The following is a 19,652-nucleotide window of genomic DNA, read 5'->3' as shown; positions in this document are numbered from 1 at the left end:
GATCTCTGTTTTTTCTTGATTTTTTTATACAAATTTGACTGTTTTGGTTAGATGCCATGGTTAGATGCAGATACACTGCAAGATAAACAATAAATGTAATATTTCCGCAGGAAGTTTTTTGTGTGTTTACCTACAGAAAAATCTCTAATGTAAAATAGGTAAGTTTTCATGTGACTTGTTTCAGTTATTCTAAAGTTAGAAAAAAGAAAACGATGCATTTCCGCAGAGAAATTTTTATGATTTTGTGTTTGGGGAGGCTTCTATACCGGATGCGTCTTAAAAGTGGCTCACCCCCTATAACTTTTTTATTTTTTCAGATAAAAAAACGAGATTTGGTATGTTAGTATCTGACATAAATTAGGATTGACTGACGTATTCAATTATTTTCGGTCACTTCCTGTTTCACCGGAAATGACTATAGCTTTTGATTTTTAAATGGCACCCTCCGTATTTTTTTACTTTATTCGATAGAAAATGACACTCTGAATGAATGACATATCACATGTCAACTTTTGACATTTTTGCATATGATTTATTTGAAATTATAACTTCGGTGTAACATAGATAGATTTTTTTAGGAAATTTTATGCTCTACAAGAATCCGCGATTTAATTTTTTTATCGTAAACCGTTTCAAAGTTATGGTACATTTAATGGAAAAAGATTTTTACGTGTTATATAAATGGAAAACTTTGAATGTCCACCGACACTTTTTTAAATTGAGCTAAAAATAACAGATAAATAAAAATAATTGAGACATATGAGTACCTATCTGCAAACCTTATTTCTGAATGTTTAACAATGTGATCGAATATTTCATAAAATAAAATTCGCAAAGATATTTGACTCAGGGCCGTATCTAGACCAAAATTTCGGGGTTTGGCTTGGAGGGGGTGTACAAAAGCTGTTAGGAAAAAAGCATAATAAAAAAATCGCTTTGGGCTACACTCAAATCTTAATTGAAAATAAAATTTTAAAAAAGTAACAGGTAAAAATTATTAATCTTAAAGGATAAACTGGGTCTTTTCCCTTGAAAAACGATTGGCTACCTCTTCGATATCGATATTTATTTCTCTATGTACGTTTAATAGAGCAAGTCCTGTCAATCGCTCCTGACCTGTAGAGTTACGTAGGGAGTCCTTCAATCGTCTTATACCGTAACCGCACATGCGGCATTTAGCGAACTCCGAGCGCTCGTCAACTACCGAACGCTCGTCAACTACCGAACGCTCGTGATCGGACTTCGCCTTTCCATCCACACATGCGGGCTCTGATAGCAACAACATAGAGACGAGCGCTCGTTCTCGTCGCCGATTGGGTCGCCGAACTCCGACTTCCTCATCCGCACACATAGGAAATCGGCGAAGCCCCGATCGGAGATCGCCGAATACCGCATAATTGCAGCATTAGAGTTGAAAAAGACCTTTCTCGTGTAGCTGTTGACACTTGTAGAGTTGCTAGGATCATTAATAAAATGTATATATTTGGAAATATTACACTCCGATTATCGTTTCGATGGCATTTTAGGTCGGTCGACTGCAGGTAGCTGCTTCCATTTTTGCCGCCACAAGTCTAGTTCTGCCGCTAAAGTGTCATAGTCCAAGAATTCTTTGTCTAATAGCAGAACAATAACAAACATTAATCGCGTTAATGACCAGCAAAACACACAACATTCAAAAGCTTGTCCTTGTCAAACTTTTGCTGTTTTAAACACTTGAATGTTGAAAGTCGAAAATCGAAAATGACATGGAAAAGTGAGGTTAGGGTGTATAATGTATATTTATCAATGACTAAAGAATACAAGGACAAATAGCACCCGAGCCCAAACTGTGACCATCCTTCCAAACAGTGCCGTGGCACATATTTTACTTAACATTGCCGCTTGAAGGGATATTTATATTTTTGATATTATGTTTTCACTACGCCTATGGTGTATCGGGTGGTATCATACTGATTAATTACGAAAAAAACGTATTAAAATGTTAACAAAAGGTACATAACTAGTATCGACGTATAGTACATATCAAGTACATATAATATCAGAAAAATAATTATCGAATTCAATAAAAAAACGCTAAAAAGGTGTAGGGGACTGTTAATTTCCCTATAAAACGTAACTTCTGGCTCTTTCTTATCATTGCGCCTTTTACACTTGAAAGCTGAACAAATTACCATTGTAATAAAGTTTATACAAAGTTCACTACACACAACCAACTATTAAAAATCGCTAAAATTGTCGTTGATGGCCCGTATGGGCGTTACATGTCCTTGTATTCTTTAGTCATTGATATTCATCCATCTTCTTCTTCTTCTTTTTTGTTTCGTTCTTACTTACTTACTTAATGATCATTACTTTTTAAAAATTTTCGGCCATAATTTCGGGGGGGGTTTGAACCCCCAAAACACCCCCCCAGATACGGCCCTGATTTGACTTGTCGCTTTTATTAACATATCGAATTGAAATAGCACAGAGACTTTTCTGTAATATCTGTTGTATCGTCTTCTTGCACCGAATAAAATAACGCGCTTTTTTATTTCGGATTCTTTTATTTCTGTGGCGTGTTCTGAAATACAACCGGTTATATCATTTTTAATAATTTCGAACAAGCCTGAAAAATGTTTCCAATTTGCTTTAAACGTTTTAGGAATTTTCATATAAAAGTTTTAAATGCTACGTATAATGAATCATATGAAATATCCCCTTAACGAAATGTGATATATCTCCTTATGAAATATCCGGAATATCCCCTTAACATCTAAGCCTACCGAGCCTCCAGGGCTTCATGCGAAGGCGACCGGAGATTTCGCCTAACATGATACAACTCCGACTTACGTCGCGTCGCTACCGCACGATGGGTTAGACAGAGACAGAAGACTGCCGTACGTCGTGCATCGACTCTGATAGTAGGCGATGTAGAAATCGTCGAACAAAGGCACTCCAACGGTCAAAATTATTTTGTTTTCTAACGCAGCGGCACAGTCAGCGGTCAGCGTACGCTAGCGGTAGTGAATATGTTAATATACAAAACCACAAATATTAAAATAATATTGATTATTAAAACACACTTCCGTGTATTAACAGTATTTTTATGTATTGGCAACATTAATAGTAAATAATGTAATGTACAGTTTGACAAATATAGGAAGAGACTTGGGGATAGCACCGGTCGCGCACACGATAGAGAGAGAACGCATTCGGCGGAAGAGAGATGGAGTTACGCTACGAAAAATCTGATTCAAGCAAATTTGTGGGCTGTCCACTGCGCATCGAGGGGCGTCTCTTATTTCATATTTCTCACGTCTCTAGCTATACTTGTTAAGTTGTAATAAATCGCTTAAATTCTGCCAAAATCTTAGGGTAGGCGCCGCCTACCTTGTCTATCCTGACGAGCCGCCACTGAAAGTGACACAGTAAATTATCACTAAATATGTACAATCCTCAACATTTATTTATTTATTTTTTCCATATAAAATAACAAGGAAACCAATGCCGTATCCTTTTTCAGAATGCATTTCTATAATAACATAGTTATGTCCTAAACCTCCATTTTTAACAAAGGCTTTACCTCCGCCTTTACCGAATTGCCTATTATATTCGTTCAGGGCCTTTATACAGTAAATTTTCTGGTCTCCGTACCACGAAGCTGTTGCGTTTCTCGTTATAAAAGGAATATCGGTTTTTTCGATCATTTTATGAAAAACCATGTCAGAGTCCTTAGCATTTTTGCAGTTGCCCGATACTATTTCAGTGTGTTCCTTGGGTTTTTCTTGTGAGTATTTTAAATAAACACAAATCAGCAGTACAATAGAAAACTTCATCACAACATTCTATTAAATAATTATTCCATAATAATTCGTAAATTTGATTTGAACCTTGTCAATTTTGACAAGGAAGATTGAAAAACGTTTTATATTATTTTATTATATAAATGTTTCAGTTATTTCAAATTTAGAAGACAATAAGTTCATTAAAACTTTAGAAAAGTTAGAAAAATTATTGTAAATGAGATGGAAAATCATATTCAGCTATATGAATACAATCTCTATTATACAGGGTGGTCCGAACTGTATTTCGGAAACTTTGACAGCATATTCTGCAGATAAAAATAAGTCAAAAAGTTCGTATAAATGATTGTTCTAAAATGTTTACTTTCGGAGATACAGGGTGTAGAAGTTTCATTTTTATTTCGATTTTTTCCAAATAATTTCTGAAGTAACGTCAATATTTGGATGAAAATTGGTGCCTGGGAGTTTTTTGACATGAGAAATTTGATTTTGATGTCAATATGACTCCTACTTAGAGGGCGCCACCACTGATTTGAAGAGTAATAACGTTTCGTCCGTACCTGTATAAAACTACCGAGTGAAAAAATATACATTTCCGTGATTTTTTACGTAAAAAATGTCTCTTGAAAAATCGCTGAGCAACAATACGTGTCATTATTGGCAAAAAATAATACATGTCGAGTAGATAGTTATTTGACCAAAACGATAAATTTGAATTTTTTTTAAATTAATCAAAATTTTTCCTTGGAAAAAGTGATGATAAAACAGTTTCTGTTGAACTTTTGGCACAAAAACATTTCAAATTTATGGTTTCAGCAGAGTACCTAAACCGACGAGTAGTGACAGTCCCGTTTTCAATTTTCTTTGCGGCTGCGCGAAATAAGTAGGTTATCTGTCATACGAAGAAGCGAAGTTGCCACTGTTGCCATTTATCAAATATCTCTATATACTTTATTTCAAGTATACCTCAGGCAACGAATCGTTTTTTTAATTATTTATCAGTAGTAAGATATTTTATACATTCAAATTTAGAAATAAGGATAAAACAAAGCAAAAAAGATATGTATAAAACTTTATAATTAATTCCACTTCAAATTGTGAGCAGTGTATATCATGTTTATAGGACCACTTCATAAGTTGAGCAGTTAAATACGTAGTCTATCTGTCAAACACGTCAAAAGAGAGAGAAAGAAAATTTGGTCCCACCACATCAAAAGAGCCGACGGTTTCTGTCGCTACTCGGCGATCTACGTACTCTGGTTTCAGTCTAATAAGTATTTAGTCAACATGTTTAATTTATGTCAATGATAACAGGTATTGATAATATCGATTCCAAATATCTCGAGAACCATATTACTCGTAGCGCTTTTTACCAAGAGACATTTTTTAAGTAAAAAACATCGTAAATGTATATTTTTTTTACTCAGTAGTCCTATACAAATACAGACGAAAAGTTATTACACTTCAAACCAGTTAAAAAACATGTAGGTGGTGTCCTCTAAAAGTAAGAGTCATACTGACATCAAAACCAAATTTCTCATGTCAAAAAACTCCCAGACACCAGTTTTCATCCATATATTGCCGCTACTTCAGAAATTATTTGGAAAAAATTCGAATTAAAAATGAAACTTCTACACCCTGTATCTCGGCAACTAAGCATTTTAGGACATACATTTATATGAACTTTTTTACTTATTTTTATCTGCAGAATATGCAGCCGAAGTTTCCGGAATACAGTTTGGACCACCCTGTATTTGCTATAGTTAGTATCAGAGTAAGTAAATCGACGAGTAGCGACAGTCCCGTTTTCAATTTTCTTTGCGGCTGCGCGAAATAAGTAGGTTATGTGTCATATGAAGAAGTTGCCACTGTTGCCATTTATCAAATATCTCTATATACTTTATTTCAAGTATACCTCAGGCAACGAATCGTTTTTTTAATTATTTATTAGCTGTAAGATATTTTATACATTCAAATTTAGAAATAAGGATAAAACAAAACAAAAAAATATGTATAAAACTTTAATTAATTCCACTTCAAATTATGAGCAGTGTATACCATGTTTATAGGACCACTTCATAAGTTGAGCAGTTAAATACGTAGTCTATCTGTCAAACACGTCAAAAGAGAGAAAGAAAATTTGGTCCCACCACATCAAAAGAGCCGACGGTTTCTGTCGCTACTCGGCGATCTACTTACTCTGTTAGTATAATGAAAATTGTATGTAAAAAAAGTTATAATCAATATTATTACAAATATCTTTTAAGAGCAGAAGTAGAATGAGTATCATCGCGACCTTAAAGATCTATTGTGTCCCCCTTCCTTGAGTTATAACTCATCACAGTCGTTACTCATCATACATGGGGAGTTTCCTGTTGTAGAGGGGACGGGGTATTTCCCATCCTCCTCTGACAACTGTTCATCCTCCGAAGAGTGGACATCCACCTCCTACGAGGGTATACACCCTTCCACGCTTGGGGTTGCGCCCTCCGTGCTTGTCTCCGGCTTCGGTACCCTTGAGGTATCCATTTTCTCCACACAGTCGATTAAAAAAAATAATTTATGGCGTTTTGCACCTAGGCACCTACCTTTGGTGTGGTATTAAGAAAAAAAAACTAGAAATAATATTTTTATTGAGTTCTGGTGCTCCGTATAAATAACCGATGCGGAAAATAATTTACAAATAAACAAAAGTACATAATCAATATCACGTTTGAAAACAATACTTAATAAAAAAGAAAGAGCACAAAGAACAAAAATGCGCGACGCTTAACTGGTATGTAGTTTAACAACCAATGCTAATAAAAATACTATATACGATATCTCAATATATATATACGCATACTGATTCCTAGTAACCTATATTTCATTACAAGTAATTAAAAGTACATTTTATCATAATATAAACTCTCAAATATACACAATTTTGATTTAAAAACGTCTTTTTCAATAAAAATCCGAACTTAAAGAACACGTTTATTTCACTGTGCACACATATTTTTTATTTTAAAACTGTGTTCTATGCAGTCTATGTCTGACCATAATGTACGCACCTCCTTAAACAGCTGAAACAATAAGAATTATAAGACAGTCCAACGACTTTAAATAACACTGAAAATATTTTTCAATAATATTTATCTATTTTTTATCATTAACACATTTACACAAAGTGTACTTGGATCAAGTCAACTAGATGAGAGCCATTCTTTGAGCCCAGCTCAACTAGAGTTGCCATTTTAATATACTTACGCTGTTTTATCAAAGCTTCTTAGTATCCAAGTAAGTTGCCAGCCACCTACAGTTATATGGAAGCATCCGAGTGTACTTGATCCAAATACAGGGTGTCCCAGAAAAAAGTGCAAGTATTTTAAGGGGTGGTAGATCTCGATAAAAGAAACATATTTTCTCTTTATCGTTTTTGAAATAAGTCCAAAATAACGGAATTATTTTACTTTGAAAATTTCCATTTTTTTGCTAAAATTTAAGAACCACTGGATCTTTTCTGGATTTTCTTTCTTGTAAATTTAATCTAATACCTATGTTGCCATATTATCAAGAAATTATGTTTTTTAACTAAAAACTAAAAAAAATTCCGAATATTATTTTTTCTGCGAAAAAAACCTCATAGGTGTGTTTCTGGGGTTGAACTATACTACCAGTTAAAATACTTGCACTTATTTCTGGGACACCCTGTATATTTCTTCTATTATCTAGTAATTCTTATAACATAATTCTTACCTGATTAAGCCAATTTTCGTCGGCTAAAAGTTCGTTTAATATACAAGTGGTATCCTTGGTCGGCTCCGACGTACGTTTCTCGCCGACCCGCTTTGCACATTCTATATACATAAGGTATTTCTGATGAATAACCTTGTTGGCAAGCTCTACGCGACTTGCACATATTCTACACAAAAAGAAGTCCTAAAACAAGAATATATTTCTGCATATACGTCAAACATGAACATTTCTAAAAAAAAACAATCGAAATATATAAAACTAGAACGTTGAACAAACTATAGATGTAAATTCCAATTCTGAACTTTTATCTTCGACTTTATTCAATATCTTGTCACCTAATCCAACTTTTTAATAATTTTTTAAGCTTGATTTTTCGTGCATCCGTTGTCCGACGATACGATAAGATATTACTTTTATTGGTTGCATTTAAGACTTCGATTGGTTAGAAAATTACGCAGTTTTTAAATTTATTACATTTTCATGCCTCCGTTCATCGGATATACGATTTGCTTGTGATTGGTGTCATTTTACATTTTCATTTCCATAACGATTTCGCTGTTTTACTTATAGTCTAAGACCTAGAAACGTTTTCGAGAGAGAATTTTAGGAAAGCTGATTCTTTTATAAGATCTTTTGCTATGCTCTCCTGAACACAGTGCGGACCGTCTGGCTGCCGTTAGACGTTGCGTTCACTACTGCGCATCATATCTGTAGTAAACATCAGTTCACTACTGCGCATCACAAATTCGCCCTGTATTTACGGAACTAAGGAGGCTAGGACAAACCCATGTGTAGTATATTTAGTTTCATATAAAAGTAGCTAAGTAATGTGAAAATCGCATCATTGTATCTCTACTCGTAAACGAGAAATCCCACAAAACACACGAAAATGGGATACCCTGTACAGATGTGATGCGCAGTAGTCTACCGGCAGTCAGACGGCCCGCACTTCGGTGAGTGAATGAAAAGTATCGTGAAAACTACACACATAGCCAAAATTATTGCATATAACGATATTTTTATTTTATTTTGGACCTAATATGATTCTTTTTATTTTTTTTTGGACATATTGGCTTACTACACGACTAACTAATATAAAATTAAAAATCTAAGTGCAACTAGGCTGTTATTACAATTTTATTTCATAATGAGTGAAAATCAACAAAAACAAATTTCATTTTAAAGAGAAAATATTGAAAACAATTTTAATTATTTCTCGCAACTAATAGTCTGTATTGCCTCCTCGAGCCTCAATGCAAGCGGGGAGACGACGTGGCATGCTCTCAATTAAGTTGTCCAGAAGATGTTGAGGAATGGCTTTCCATGTTTCGCGCGCAGCAATTTTCAATTCATTTAAGGTACGGGGGGGGGATCATTCCTTTTGGCAATATGGCGTTTTAGCATGTCCCAAGCATGCTCGATAACATTCATGTCTGGAGACATCGGTGGCCACCACAGTTTTCTTATACTCTCTTCCTCATAAAATTCGCGAATCGCTTAAGTGCGATGGGGAGGAGCATTATCGTCGCATAATTTTATACTGTAAATTAAGCTTCGGAACTCGTAGAGGCCTCCTTAAATGTAATCCTCTGACACGGAGTCTTCTTGCTTTTATACTCTCTTCCTCATAAAATTCGCGAATCGCTTAAGTGCGATGGGGAGGAGCATTATCGTCCATGTAAACAAATTCATCCCCCACTGCCCCTCAAAATGCGTCCATTTCAATAGGCTCTAAAATATCTCTAAGATATGAGGCACCTATCATTGTGCCATCAATAAAACAAGAGGAGTTCGAGCTCCGTGCTGCCCATACCATAATGCTTCCCCCTTGAAACGGGACACGGGGTTGAGCTGCATTCAAGCGTGCTCGTCTTCCAGATGCTCTCCAGACAGGTCGTCGCGAGTCTGACACTAGGCCTATTCTTGTTTCATCATTAAACATGACGAAATTCCAATTAGGTCCATTTGCTCTCATCTCCTCATCCCATTGTAGTCGCGTAATTTTATACTGTAAATTAAGCTTCGGAACTCGTAGAGGCCTCCTTAAATGTAATCCTCTGACATGGAGTCTTCTTGCTTTGGTCTTTCTTGAAACATTTACTCCTTCAAGGCGAGCTAACTCATTTTTAATAGCAGTACTAGAAAGCAGGGGATTGCGTCGTTTAATTAGGAATATTTGACGATCTTGCACAGCAGTAGTAATTATCTTTCATCTTTCTATCTCTTCCAAGCCGGTTTGTAGCCTCGTTTGTCTTCCTGAATTTTTTTAATATTCGCGAAACATCGCTTTGGTTAACTCCTACAATTTTAGCTATTGCAACTTGCCGGTAGCTCTGCTGAGACAGTTTTACTATTCTGACTATATTAAACTGTGAAATAATGTTTCTAGACATTTTAAGGCCAAAACAATGGTCAAATTTCTTCTGAAACCCAAGAGACTACAAATCGAAATGTGCAAGAATTTGTAATAATATTGGGTCTGAACGATAAACATTGTTTACTATATCCATTTTGACAAAAAAAAATTATTACAGATTATCAAAGTTATGTATAAAAAAAGATTCTTTAAATTCCTTTCTGTATATTTTTAAACAATATATGCAATAATTTTAGCCATGTGACCAATCAGAGCGCCGTCGGACCATCGTATCAAAGGATAACGGACGCATGAAAATCAAGCTTTATTAAGCCATAAAATAATATCTATTATATCTAGCTAAATAACTAGAAAAACTGTAGTTAACGCAACTGTTGTTGCATACCTTTTCGTTTATGGCATTGGGATCCGGCTGGCAACCCTCCAACGTGGTTGCGTTGTAGGGCTGGCCATACATAATCACTCGAACGGCAACGTTGCTCTTTCCGCAAGCCGAGCAACTCCGAGTCTGGCCGTCGGACGGGCCGATTTCTCGGAGCACGTTGAAGCAGGGCCACGTACACACCGCGGCCTGCAAGTTGGACGGCCACACGAGTAGATTTAGCAATTTCTGCTTTTTGCTATCCGTGATTTCGTCTATCGTTTGGACGTTGCTCAAGAAGTACTCATCTAGAAAATAAACGTATATCTGTTAGCTTCCTTATAGCTATATAGGGTAGAGGTAAGAAGAACCATATCTTATGGGACTATCTAATAGAAGGCGCTGGTTCTCTGAACTGTTGAAAAGCTGCTATAATTATTGTTCATTATTTCAGTTTAAAAAAGGTATGTGTTTTTTCTGTATTCCGGAAACTTCGGCAACATATTCCGCAGATAAAAATAAGTAAAAAAGTTTGTATAAATGTTGTCCTAAAATGCTTAGTTTCGAAGATACAGGGTGTAGAGTTTCATTTTTATTTCGATTTTTTCAAAATAATTTCTGAAGTAACGTCAATATCTGGATGAAAATTGGTGTCTGGGAATTTTTTGACATGAGAAATTTGATTTTGATGTCAATAGGACTCTTACTTGTAGAGGGCGCCAGCCAAATATTTTTAACTGGTTTTAAGAGAATAACTTATCGTCCGTACCTGTATAAAACTACTGCGTGAAAAAATATACATTTGCGTGATTTTTTACGTAAAAAATGTCTCTTGGTAAAAATCGCTACGAGCAATGGTTCTCGAGATATTTGGAATCGAAATTATCAATTTTGCGAAAAAAATTATGACTAATTTAAAAAAATAAAAAGTTCTTAAATTTAACATTTCAGTCAAATAACTATCTACTCAACATATGTTTATTTTTTGTCAATATCGACTATCGAAAAAAATTTAAATATCTTGAGAATGGTTGAATGTAGCGATTTTTACAAAGACATTTTTTACATAGAAAATCACAAAATGTATATTTTTTCACTCAGTAGTTTCATATAGGTACAGACAAAAAAATAGTTATTACTCTTCAAAACAGTTAAAACACACGTAGGTGGTGCCCCGTACAAAATTAAACGCGTAACATTGACATTAAAATCTAATTTCTCATGTCAAAAAGCTCCCAGACACCAAATTTCATCCAAATATGAATTAAAAATAAAACTTCTACACCCTGTATCTCTAAAATTAAGCATTTTAGGACATACATTTATACGAACTTTTTTACTTATTTTTATCTGCAGAATATGCTACTAGAGTTTCCGGAATACAGTTCGGACCACCCTGTATAGTAGACGTATACAACACCATACTTAATAGTAATCTACAACGATTAAAAAATCTACAGGGAATAAAATTAATTTAAGTATTTATCTTTGTAGAAATTTAAAATTCTTGCTCTCCAAGCACTATAAACAAATTTCCGAAAACCGAAAAAGTTAGTTAAGTTATCTAATATTTTCCGAAAACTGTCAAGAAAAATATAAAATTTTCAACATTTTTTTTAGCAAAAAACCTTCTGGTTTTGAACTATACTACCAGTTAAAATACTTATAACTTTGTTTACCTTTTTCCTGGAATATTTCTTGTAAGAAATTGCTGTCGAGTGCCTGTGAGATCAGGGTCTGTATATACACTTCAAAATTGTCCTGATAACTTTCGTACTGCTTGACGAACTGTTCATGAACTTTCGGATCGATTATCGTCATCTCTTCTTTTAGGAATTCAACGACAGTTTCTAACTGACTCTGAGACTTGTATTTCACCGGGACAGATACATATTGCTTTTTATTTTCACTAGTCCATGATGTATACTATAATAAAATTATTATAAGTTCAATAAACAAAAAAAAGTATAATAATATACCGTAGAAATGTTCCTATAAAGCGTAACGCCGTTTTGTTCAAACGGTTCATATCTTTGCAAGAGAGTTTTTCCATCCACTCGCCAGATTGCTGGCCAGTCATGCACCAGTTCAGATTTGATAGCAACAAACTCGCCAGTCTAAAAATATCGTTATAAACAAACGTTATTAGTATCTACAAAAAAAAATAACTACTGCCTGTTCAGCGACTGTTCAACGCTACGTCATCATTACTTGTCAAATACCTAGATCGTATATACTTACGTGGATAAATCAACGCTATAAGTTTAGCATTAAAAAATATGTCTCCAACATCACATGCCATTTTCAAACCTTCTTTATTGCACTTATGAAACGTTCAATAGGTTTGTCTTTTCCGAGGACCTTACTTTGCGCATGCGCTTTAAAAGTAGCCACGTATTTCCAATATAATCATAATTTTATATGGTTTAGAGAGTACAATACTTGTTATTGAAACCAACTTTTCATTGTCATAATCATATATCAATCTTATTTCCATTGTGTAACGACGCTGGTTTTTTGCGTTTTTTATTTTAAAAATTGTATTAACAACTCTTTTATCGACCGCTTTTATATAAAGGTTCCCGAATTATCTTTTCATAGACAAGTAAAGTATTCAATTGTTCTTTTATTTATATTAAACCACATGGATACTTTCTGGTTATATTTCCTAAAAATATTGATATTTGTATGGAGTGTCTAAATGTATTTTTTATATAATTTAATTTTTGTTACAGTAAACATTCAATTTATTGTTCAAATATAAGCATTTTACAAATTAAATTTTTAAAATTAATGTTCAAATTTAGCGCGTAGACGATAGGCCCTCGACAAGGATAGATAGAGTAGAAGCACAGCGTGTGCAACAAAAAAGAAGATAAATGGAAGTTGTTATGTTTGCGACAGTTTCCGTAGTGATTTACTTATCCACGTAAGTATATATGATCTAGAGTCAAATATGCGTTTTAGGGTGTGTCTGAGATCAGTTCATATTTAGAAAATTTTAAGTACGTTCCGAAATTTTTAATTGAGCGAGTTCCGTTTTTATTAAAATGTTAGGGCATTATTTTAACTGTCTTTAAATTTACATCTTAACCGCCTATACCAGTTTTTTTCAGGTAAATTGTAACTATTTTATAAATAAACTTATGAAAAAAAAATGAGATTCTATGCAATAATTTGATACTTTAGAAGTTCAAAATGTCTAAAATAATTAAATATACAGGATGTTCCTTAATGACATGCTAATATTTAAGGAGACGATTCTTGAACCTATTCTAAGAAAAAAAAAACCTCATATGAATATATGCCCTAAACAGCTTAACTTTTTAGATACAGGGTGGTAAAAACCAAACCAAAGCAAAAAAAATGTTTCATTTCTTAATTTCCTTCCAGCCGACGCAGAAATTATTTCCACATAACAGCCACCGCATCATATTTTCAGCGATTTGACCCTGAAATAAACTGACTTTAATTTTTTAAGCAAAAACTATGCGTCGCGTCGGACGAAAAAGTCAAGAGACAAAAAATGTTTAGAAATGAATGGAGATTTTGAAAATAATTTTTATTTTAAGAGAAGCTGAGAGAGTTCGACAATATATGACGTGACGCTGAACGATTGTTGAACATTCTATATAATTTTTACTTTGAAAGGATTGTCATCAATAGCCGTGGAAAAGCTGTTTTGCATCGAGGCCGCTATGTTATCCTCTAACGTGGGTACCGCTTGTTTATTCTTGTGATTCGACTTCTTTTTGCTGTGATGTTCCACGGGCATCGGTCCCAGACCATCTGCGTCATTAATACCTGCCCCCTGAGCCGCGGCCGCTATCAGGTTCTTCATGGATTTTTTGTTTTTGGTACCTCCTTGAAAAATAAAGTTCCCTTGTATGAAAAAATTTAATAAACATAGGTTTGGTGCATTTCAGTGTTGATTTCAACAAATTTCGACCGCAGCGTTTCAACGACAAAAATCAGAAATGATCAGTATATAGTTCACGCAGCCGTCATGTTGATCGCATTAAAATAATATTGAAATCGTCGTTTTGTCATAATATTTAAGTATTTTAGTTTTTTGCTGGTGTAGGTATTGAGACTATAAAATACTCAGGTACGAGGTTTGTGCGATGTAAAGGTGTTTCGGGTAGTAAAAAATATGTGAAAAAGAATTCGAACTAGGCGTCGTGTTGTGTTGTGACAATTTCAAATGTTAATAAAATCGCCTAAAAAAATGGTAACGCGTAAATGAGAGCGTAATTAAGGAATTGTTAGGTGCAATAACATTCAATAACTTTCCCGGATATTCAGCTCTCCCGAAACAACATTTTATAGCTTTATAGTTTCTCACACCGATTTGATCAATAGTAATAATGGATTCAAGCAGTTCGACGAAACAAGTGAGTAAACAAAGTGCTCATTACATAATCAAAAAATTAAATAGACATATACTATGAGAGGATAAAATATAATTTGCAATATTAATGGTATACTTTTTTTAATCAACTAAAAAATATTTTATGAACATCTTCAAAAATTATAATTATGTATATTTAAAAAATTTCGTTATAACCGAAATAGTCCCAATTATGCTCCACTAGCAAAACCGGTGATTAAAACCATGCTCGCTACCGTAGTTGAACTCATCTAAAAAGTTTTTTTAACTGGAATAATAAATTATAATATAAGTTAGATCTTCTAAAGATATCATAATATTTATTTTTTATTTCTATTTTTAGAATTTTCACAAATTATACTTCATAACACTTTTAGAACAATTAAATAATAAGTTTTTCGTATAATACTCGCTATTTAAACCTGTGTATTTGTAAGTACGAGTTGTTTGCGATATTCTCCGATGGTGGCAGCACCGGCGGAGAATGCACCAAGCCTGTAACTAAGCCGACATACCTGGTCGCCCTCTGCTTTTTTTCTTCATAGGTAGCAAGTCTTCTTCGTCGACGCTGGCAGCTGGGGTCCAGGCCGGATCGGAGTCTTCCGAGTCCTGGAATTCGGGCGGTTCTTCGGGCTCGTTTTCGTCCTTGATGATGTCGGACAGGTTGTTCTTCCCTTTCGCGGCCCGCTTAGTTTGTTCGCGTTTAGGTACGTCTTCTAATTTTACTGAAAAAAAAAAATAAAATCTACATATATAAAATGCTAATGTTTATCTGTGTCGTCTCTACTGAAGTAACGGCTTGCTCTAAAAAGTTGCTTTTTATTGCTTACTAAAAGATAGCTAATTGGCTCTTCTAAAAACTGCCATCGCCGGATTTTTTGTTTTTCATTTAATTAAAAAAAAAATAAAAAGTATTTTTTTCCTTACGTCGCGTCGCGTCGTGGCGGATGCGCCAGGCTTCAGCTATTAAGTTTGAAATGGCTTAGAAATTATAAATTTTATATTAAAAATCACTAATCAGTTTTAACAATAAGCTGAACCGACTTGTAACAAATAATGCTGATGCGAGATTGATAATATACAGGGTGGTCCGATCTGTATTCCGGAAACTTCGACAGCATATTCTGCAGATAAAAATAGGTAGGTAATAATAGTATGTCCTAAAATGCTTAGTTTCGGAGATACAGGACGTAGAAGTTTCATTTTTATTTTCGATTTTTTCCAAATAATTTATGAAGTAACGTAGTATATTTAGACGAAAATTGATGTCTGGGAGTTTTTTGACATGAGAAATTTGATTTTGATGTCAATGTGACTCCTACTTGCAGAGGACGCCACCTATATATTTTTTCACTGGTTTGAAGAGTAATAACTTTTCGTCCGTACCTGTATAAAACTACTGAGTGAAAAAATATACATTTACGACGTTTTTTACGTAAAAAAGATCTCTTGGTAAAAATCGCTACGAGTAATGGTTCTCAAGACATTTGGAATCGAAATTATCAATACCTTAATAATATAGATAATTTTAAAGTATGGGGACTCATGTTATGTATGTGGATATCATTATTGTATTCAATTATTGTAGGTTAAGAAGATTCAGAAATCACACTTTCATATGAGCTTTTAAATTGAAACTCTGCGAGGGACTGATACTATATTGGCGAAATTGGGTAGTGCAGATACGTAAATATTACACTTACTTTAACTGTATCTACAGGAAGAAATGATGTAGATTATCATCGCAATATACAACTTCAGGGAACCAGACCTCAAATGCTAATGCCTCAAATGTTTCGTGCTACTTTAACATAAGAAAAATCTACTGCAGGCGGGAATAGAAATATTCAACTCTGAACAATCATTGACCATAAACCATGATTCTTGGTTTTCATCATCACTGATATAAATTAAATATGTTGACTAACAGTTTAATAACTATTCAGTCTAATGACTAAAATCAAATAAAAAATTGAAATGTTTTTGTGTCAACCAAAGTTTAACAGAAATTGTTTTTGTGAAACATCATTTTTTCACAGAAAAATTGATGATTAAATTAAAAAATAAAAATTTCCCAAATTTATAATTTCAGTCAAATAACTATCTACTCAACGTGTTTATTTTTCTGTCAATAATGACATGTATTGACTATTTTCATTCTTAATATCTTCAGAACAGTTGCTCGTAGCGATTTTTACCAAGACAAATTTTTTACATAAAAAGTCACGGAAATGTATATTTTTTCACTCAGTAGTTTTATACAGGTACGGATGAAAAGTTATTACCCTTCAAAAAATTAACACACATGTATGTGGCACCCCCTACAAACAGGAGTCATATTGACATCAAAATCAAATCATGTCAAAAAAACTCCTCATCCACATATTGACATTACTTGAAATTATTTAGAAAAAAAAAACGAAATAAAAGTGAAACTTCTACACCCTGTATCTCCGAAACTAAGCATTTTAGGGCATATATTTATACAAACTTTTGTACTTATTTTTAACTGCAGAATATGTTGCCGAAGTTTCTCGAATACAGTTTGGACCACCCTGTAAAAAGTGTAATATTTATTACAGCACCTAGTGGCTATATCTGAAATGTCCTATTACAGTTGTAATTGATAGTCCATGAATAAAGATAGTCGTCTGACAAACTTTAATCCAACAGTAGGTTATTTTATTGCTACGCTGGTATTTATCTTTTTATGATATCTTTATAAATTATAGCTTATATGTTATTCTGATGTATAAGCTATATTATTGCAAAGTTTCATTAAAATACATTCAGTAGTTTTTGCTTGAAAGAGAAACTAAAATGTACACACCAATTCATACATCCACACATTCAAACAAACTTTCGTCTTTATAATATGTATCAGATTAATAATCTTACCTTTAGGCTTTCTCTCTTTGCCTTCTTTTGGCACCTTTTCTCTCTCTAATATTTTCTGCCTCTTCCTCTCCGTTGGTCCGACAGCTTTAGGAGGCCTGCTCTGTTTCTGTTTTCTCTCTATCCTTTCTCGCTCCTTTTCTTTGCTTGAACTGATAAAAATCACACTTAAAAATATATTCTATCGACAATAAAGTAGTTAGTCACCTTTCTTTCACGATAGGTTCCATGGGTTTCTGACTTTGCTTTCGAGGTCCAAAGAAATCGTCCTCCGAACTAAATCCGTCATCCGAACTGTCAAAGGAATCCTTTTTTCTCTCTTTTGGAAGAGGAAAATACCTGGAAAATACGGGTATTATTGGGAAACCCTATATTTCTGATATAGCTTTAGTTTAAGAGTCGATTTTACTAGTCCGAAAAAGTAGCAAAATAAGCGTTCGGCTTTTAACGTTTTATGTCAAACTGGCTAGGTATTCTTACACAAATGAAGAAGGAAATTAAAGATAAAGGATTATACTATATCTGTATTGTCTAAAAATGTGTTTTTAGAAAACTTTTTTATTTTTAAGATTTTGATTGTCAAACATCAACCAAATGTTCCTTAGGTTTGGACTAAATTTTCTCGAAAAAGAGACATAATTTAAAATACCGTTACAATACGGACATAGATTGAAGTTTTGTGATTATAGTGATATGTAATTTATATGGTTTTGTAACAAATTGCTCGCTATTTTATGACAAATGCTGAAGCTCTGCAAACCCTAATCGAGCCTTAATCAAAGCACGTATGATTGGAATTTTGGGTGCGGCTTAACACGACAGGATCGGGCTAAGCCTAAAAACTACATAAACTACATTAGATGTAGTTAATGTAGTTTATGTAGAGGGTGTAGTTTATGTAACATATGTATGTAACTTTCAAATATCAAAGGTTTGAGGTGAGGCGATAATAACTTGAAGCTTTAGAAAACACATAATGTATTTAAGAAAACAGAAGAAATATGGCTTTAAATATAACCATTCACATCATATTATTTAGACTCCTCATACAAAGCAAAATTATTCATATCAATAGGTAGTTTATTAACGTAGTTAATAAAAGGGAATAGACGTAGTTTTTGAAGAAAAACTACACGTAGTTAATCAGGTAAATTACGTCTTAATTAACTACTTCCGAACCCTGCCTAGTTATTGTTTTTTTCTCACCTTGGATCGTCTTGCGGATCGCCGCTGGTCGTTAATCTAGTGACACCTGGCGGTGGTCCGGTCAAGTTAGGTAGGACGGTACCCCCCGTAGCCGCGCCGTTGGTATCGGGGGGGCCAACGGCAGCCGCCCCTCCAGGTTGTGGAGGGGGTTTTAGATTGGCGTCTTCCGTTGGCCGTCGCGTCCAAGTGTTCGTTGATTGTTTCCTGCCAGGTCCTCCTGTAATTCAGATCAAAATTAGGATGTAAAGCACTTTCGTAATTTAGTAAAATTAGTCAAAAAGAGAGCGATCTTCATTTCCAAGCCAATACCGACGCTCTTTTTAGGGTTCCGTACCCAAAGGGTAAAAACGGGAACCCTATTACTAAGACTTCGCTGTCCGTCCGTCACAAAGGTCTATCTTATGAACCATTATAGCTAGACAGTGGAAATTTTTACAGATATGTTGTCGCTATAAGAACAAATACTAAAAACAGAATTAAATAAATGTTTATAAATAAAAAAGTACTTTCACTAAACATTATCTTTTTAGTAAGAATTTTACATAGAATCTTTCAAGTCCTCGGTGGCCGCGTGGTTAAACCGTTAGGACTTTACGCTGCTATGATATTGGAGCCGTAGTAAGGCAGGTTCGAATCCTAATCAAGGCGACTTTTTTTAATCTTTTTTTTTTAATTTTTACATATCTATTTTTACTTTTTACATATTTATTATTTATTAATACAATTTTTAGTAATGTGTTTCATTTTTTTTTAAATTACTTATACGCGCATTCAAAATTTCAGCTAAATCAAAGGCTAAATCGGAAAAAACCTTTATAATAATATAGTGTCTAATGTTGTATAGATAATGAATGGTACGGAACCCTTCGTGCGCGAGTCCGACTCGCACTTGACCAATTT

The 19,652-nt window shown here is 34.1% G+C and overlaps 1 protein-coding gene across 6 annotated transcripts in view; it reads right to left on the bottom strand.

The window, feature by feature from the left end:
• Positions 1–6,401: 6,401 nt before the first annotated feature.
• Positions 6,402–19,652, bottom strand: part of LOC115883229 — a 29,490-nt gene continuing 16,239 nt past the window's right edge. For all 6 annotated transcript variants that reach the window (XM_030901558.1, XM_030901561.1, XM_030901559.1 and 3 more), the window contains 10 exons: positions 18,753–18,969; positions 17,754–17,885; positions 17,550–17,698; positions 15,167–15,376; positions 13,905–14,125; positions 12,241–12,378; positions 11,941–12,187; positions 10,286–10,569; positions 7,524–7,706; positions 6,402–6,850 (listed from right to left, as the gene is read on the bottom strand). In XM_030901558.1, coding sequence (XP_030757418.1) covers positions 6,767–6,850; positions 7,524–7,706; positions 10,286–10,569; positions 11,941–12,187; positions 12,241–12,378; positions 13,905–14,125; positions 15,167–15,376; positions 17,550–17,698; positions 17,754–17,885; positions 18,753–18,969 — 1,865 coding nt within the window. In that variant the 3' untranslated portion in view covers positions 6,402–6,766. The remainder of the gene's footprint in view (positions 6,851–7,523; positions 7,707–10,285; positions 10,570–11,940; positions 12,188–12,240; positions 12,379–13,904; positions 14,126–15,166; positions 15,377–17,549; positions 17,699–17,753; positions 17,886–18,752; positions 18,970–19,652) is intronic.

Source organism: Sitophilus oryzae, unplaced genomic scaffold (assembly GCF_002938485.1).
Source record: "Sitophilus oryzae breed Bouriz unplaced genomic scaffold, Soryzae_2.0 scaffold_1840_pilon_pilon, whole genome shotgun sequence".
NCBI classification, from domain to species: Eukaryota; Metazoa; Arthropoda; class Insecta; order Coleoptera; family Curculionidae; genus Sitophilus; species Sitophilus oryzae.
This window is presented reverse-complemented; position numbering and strand designations above follow the sequence as displayed.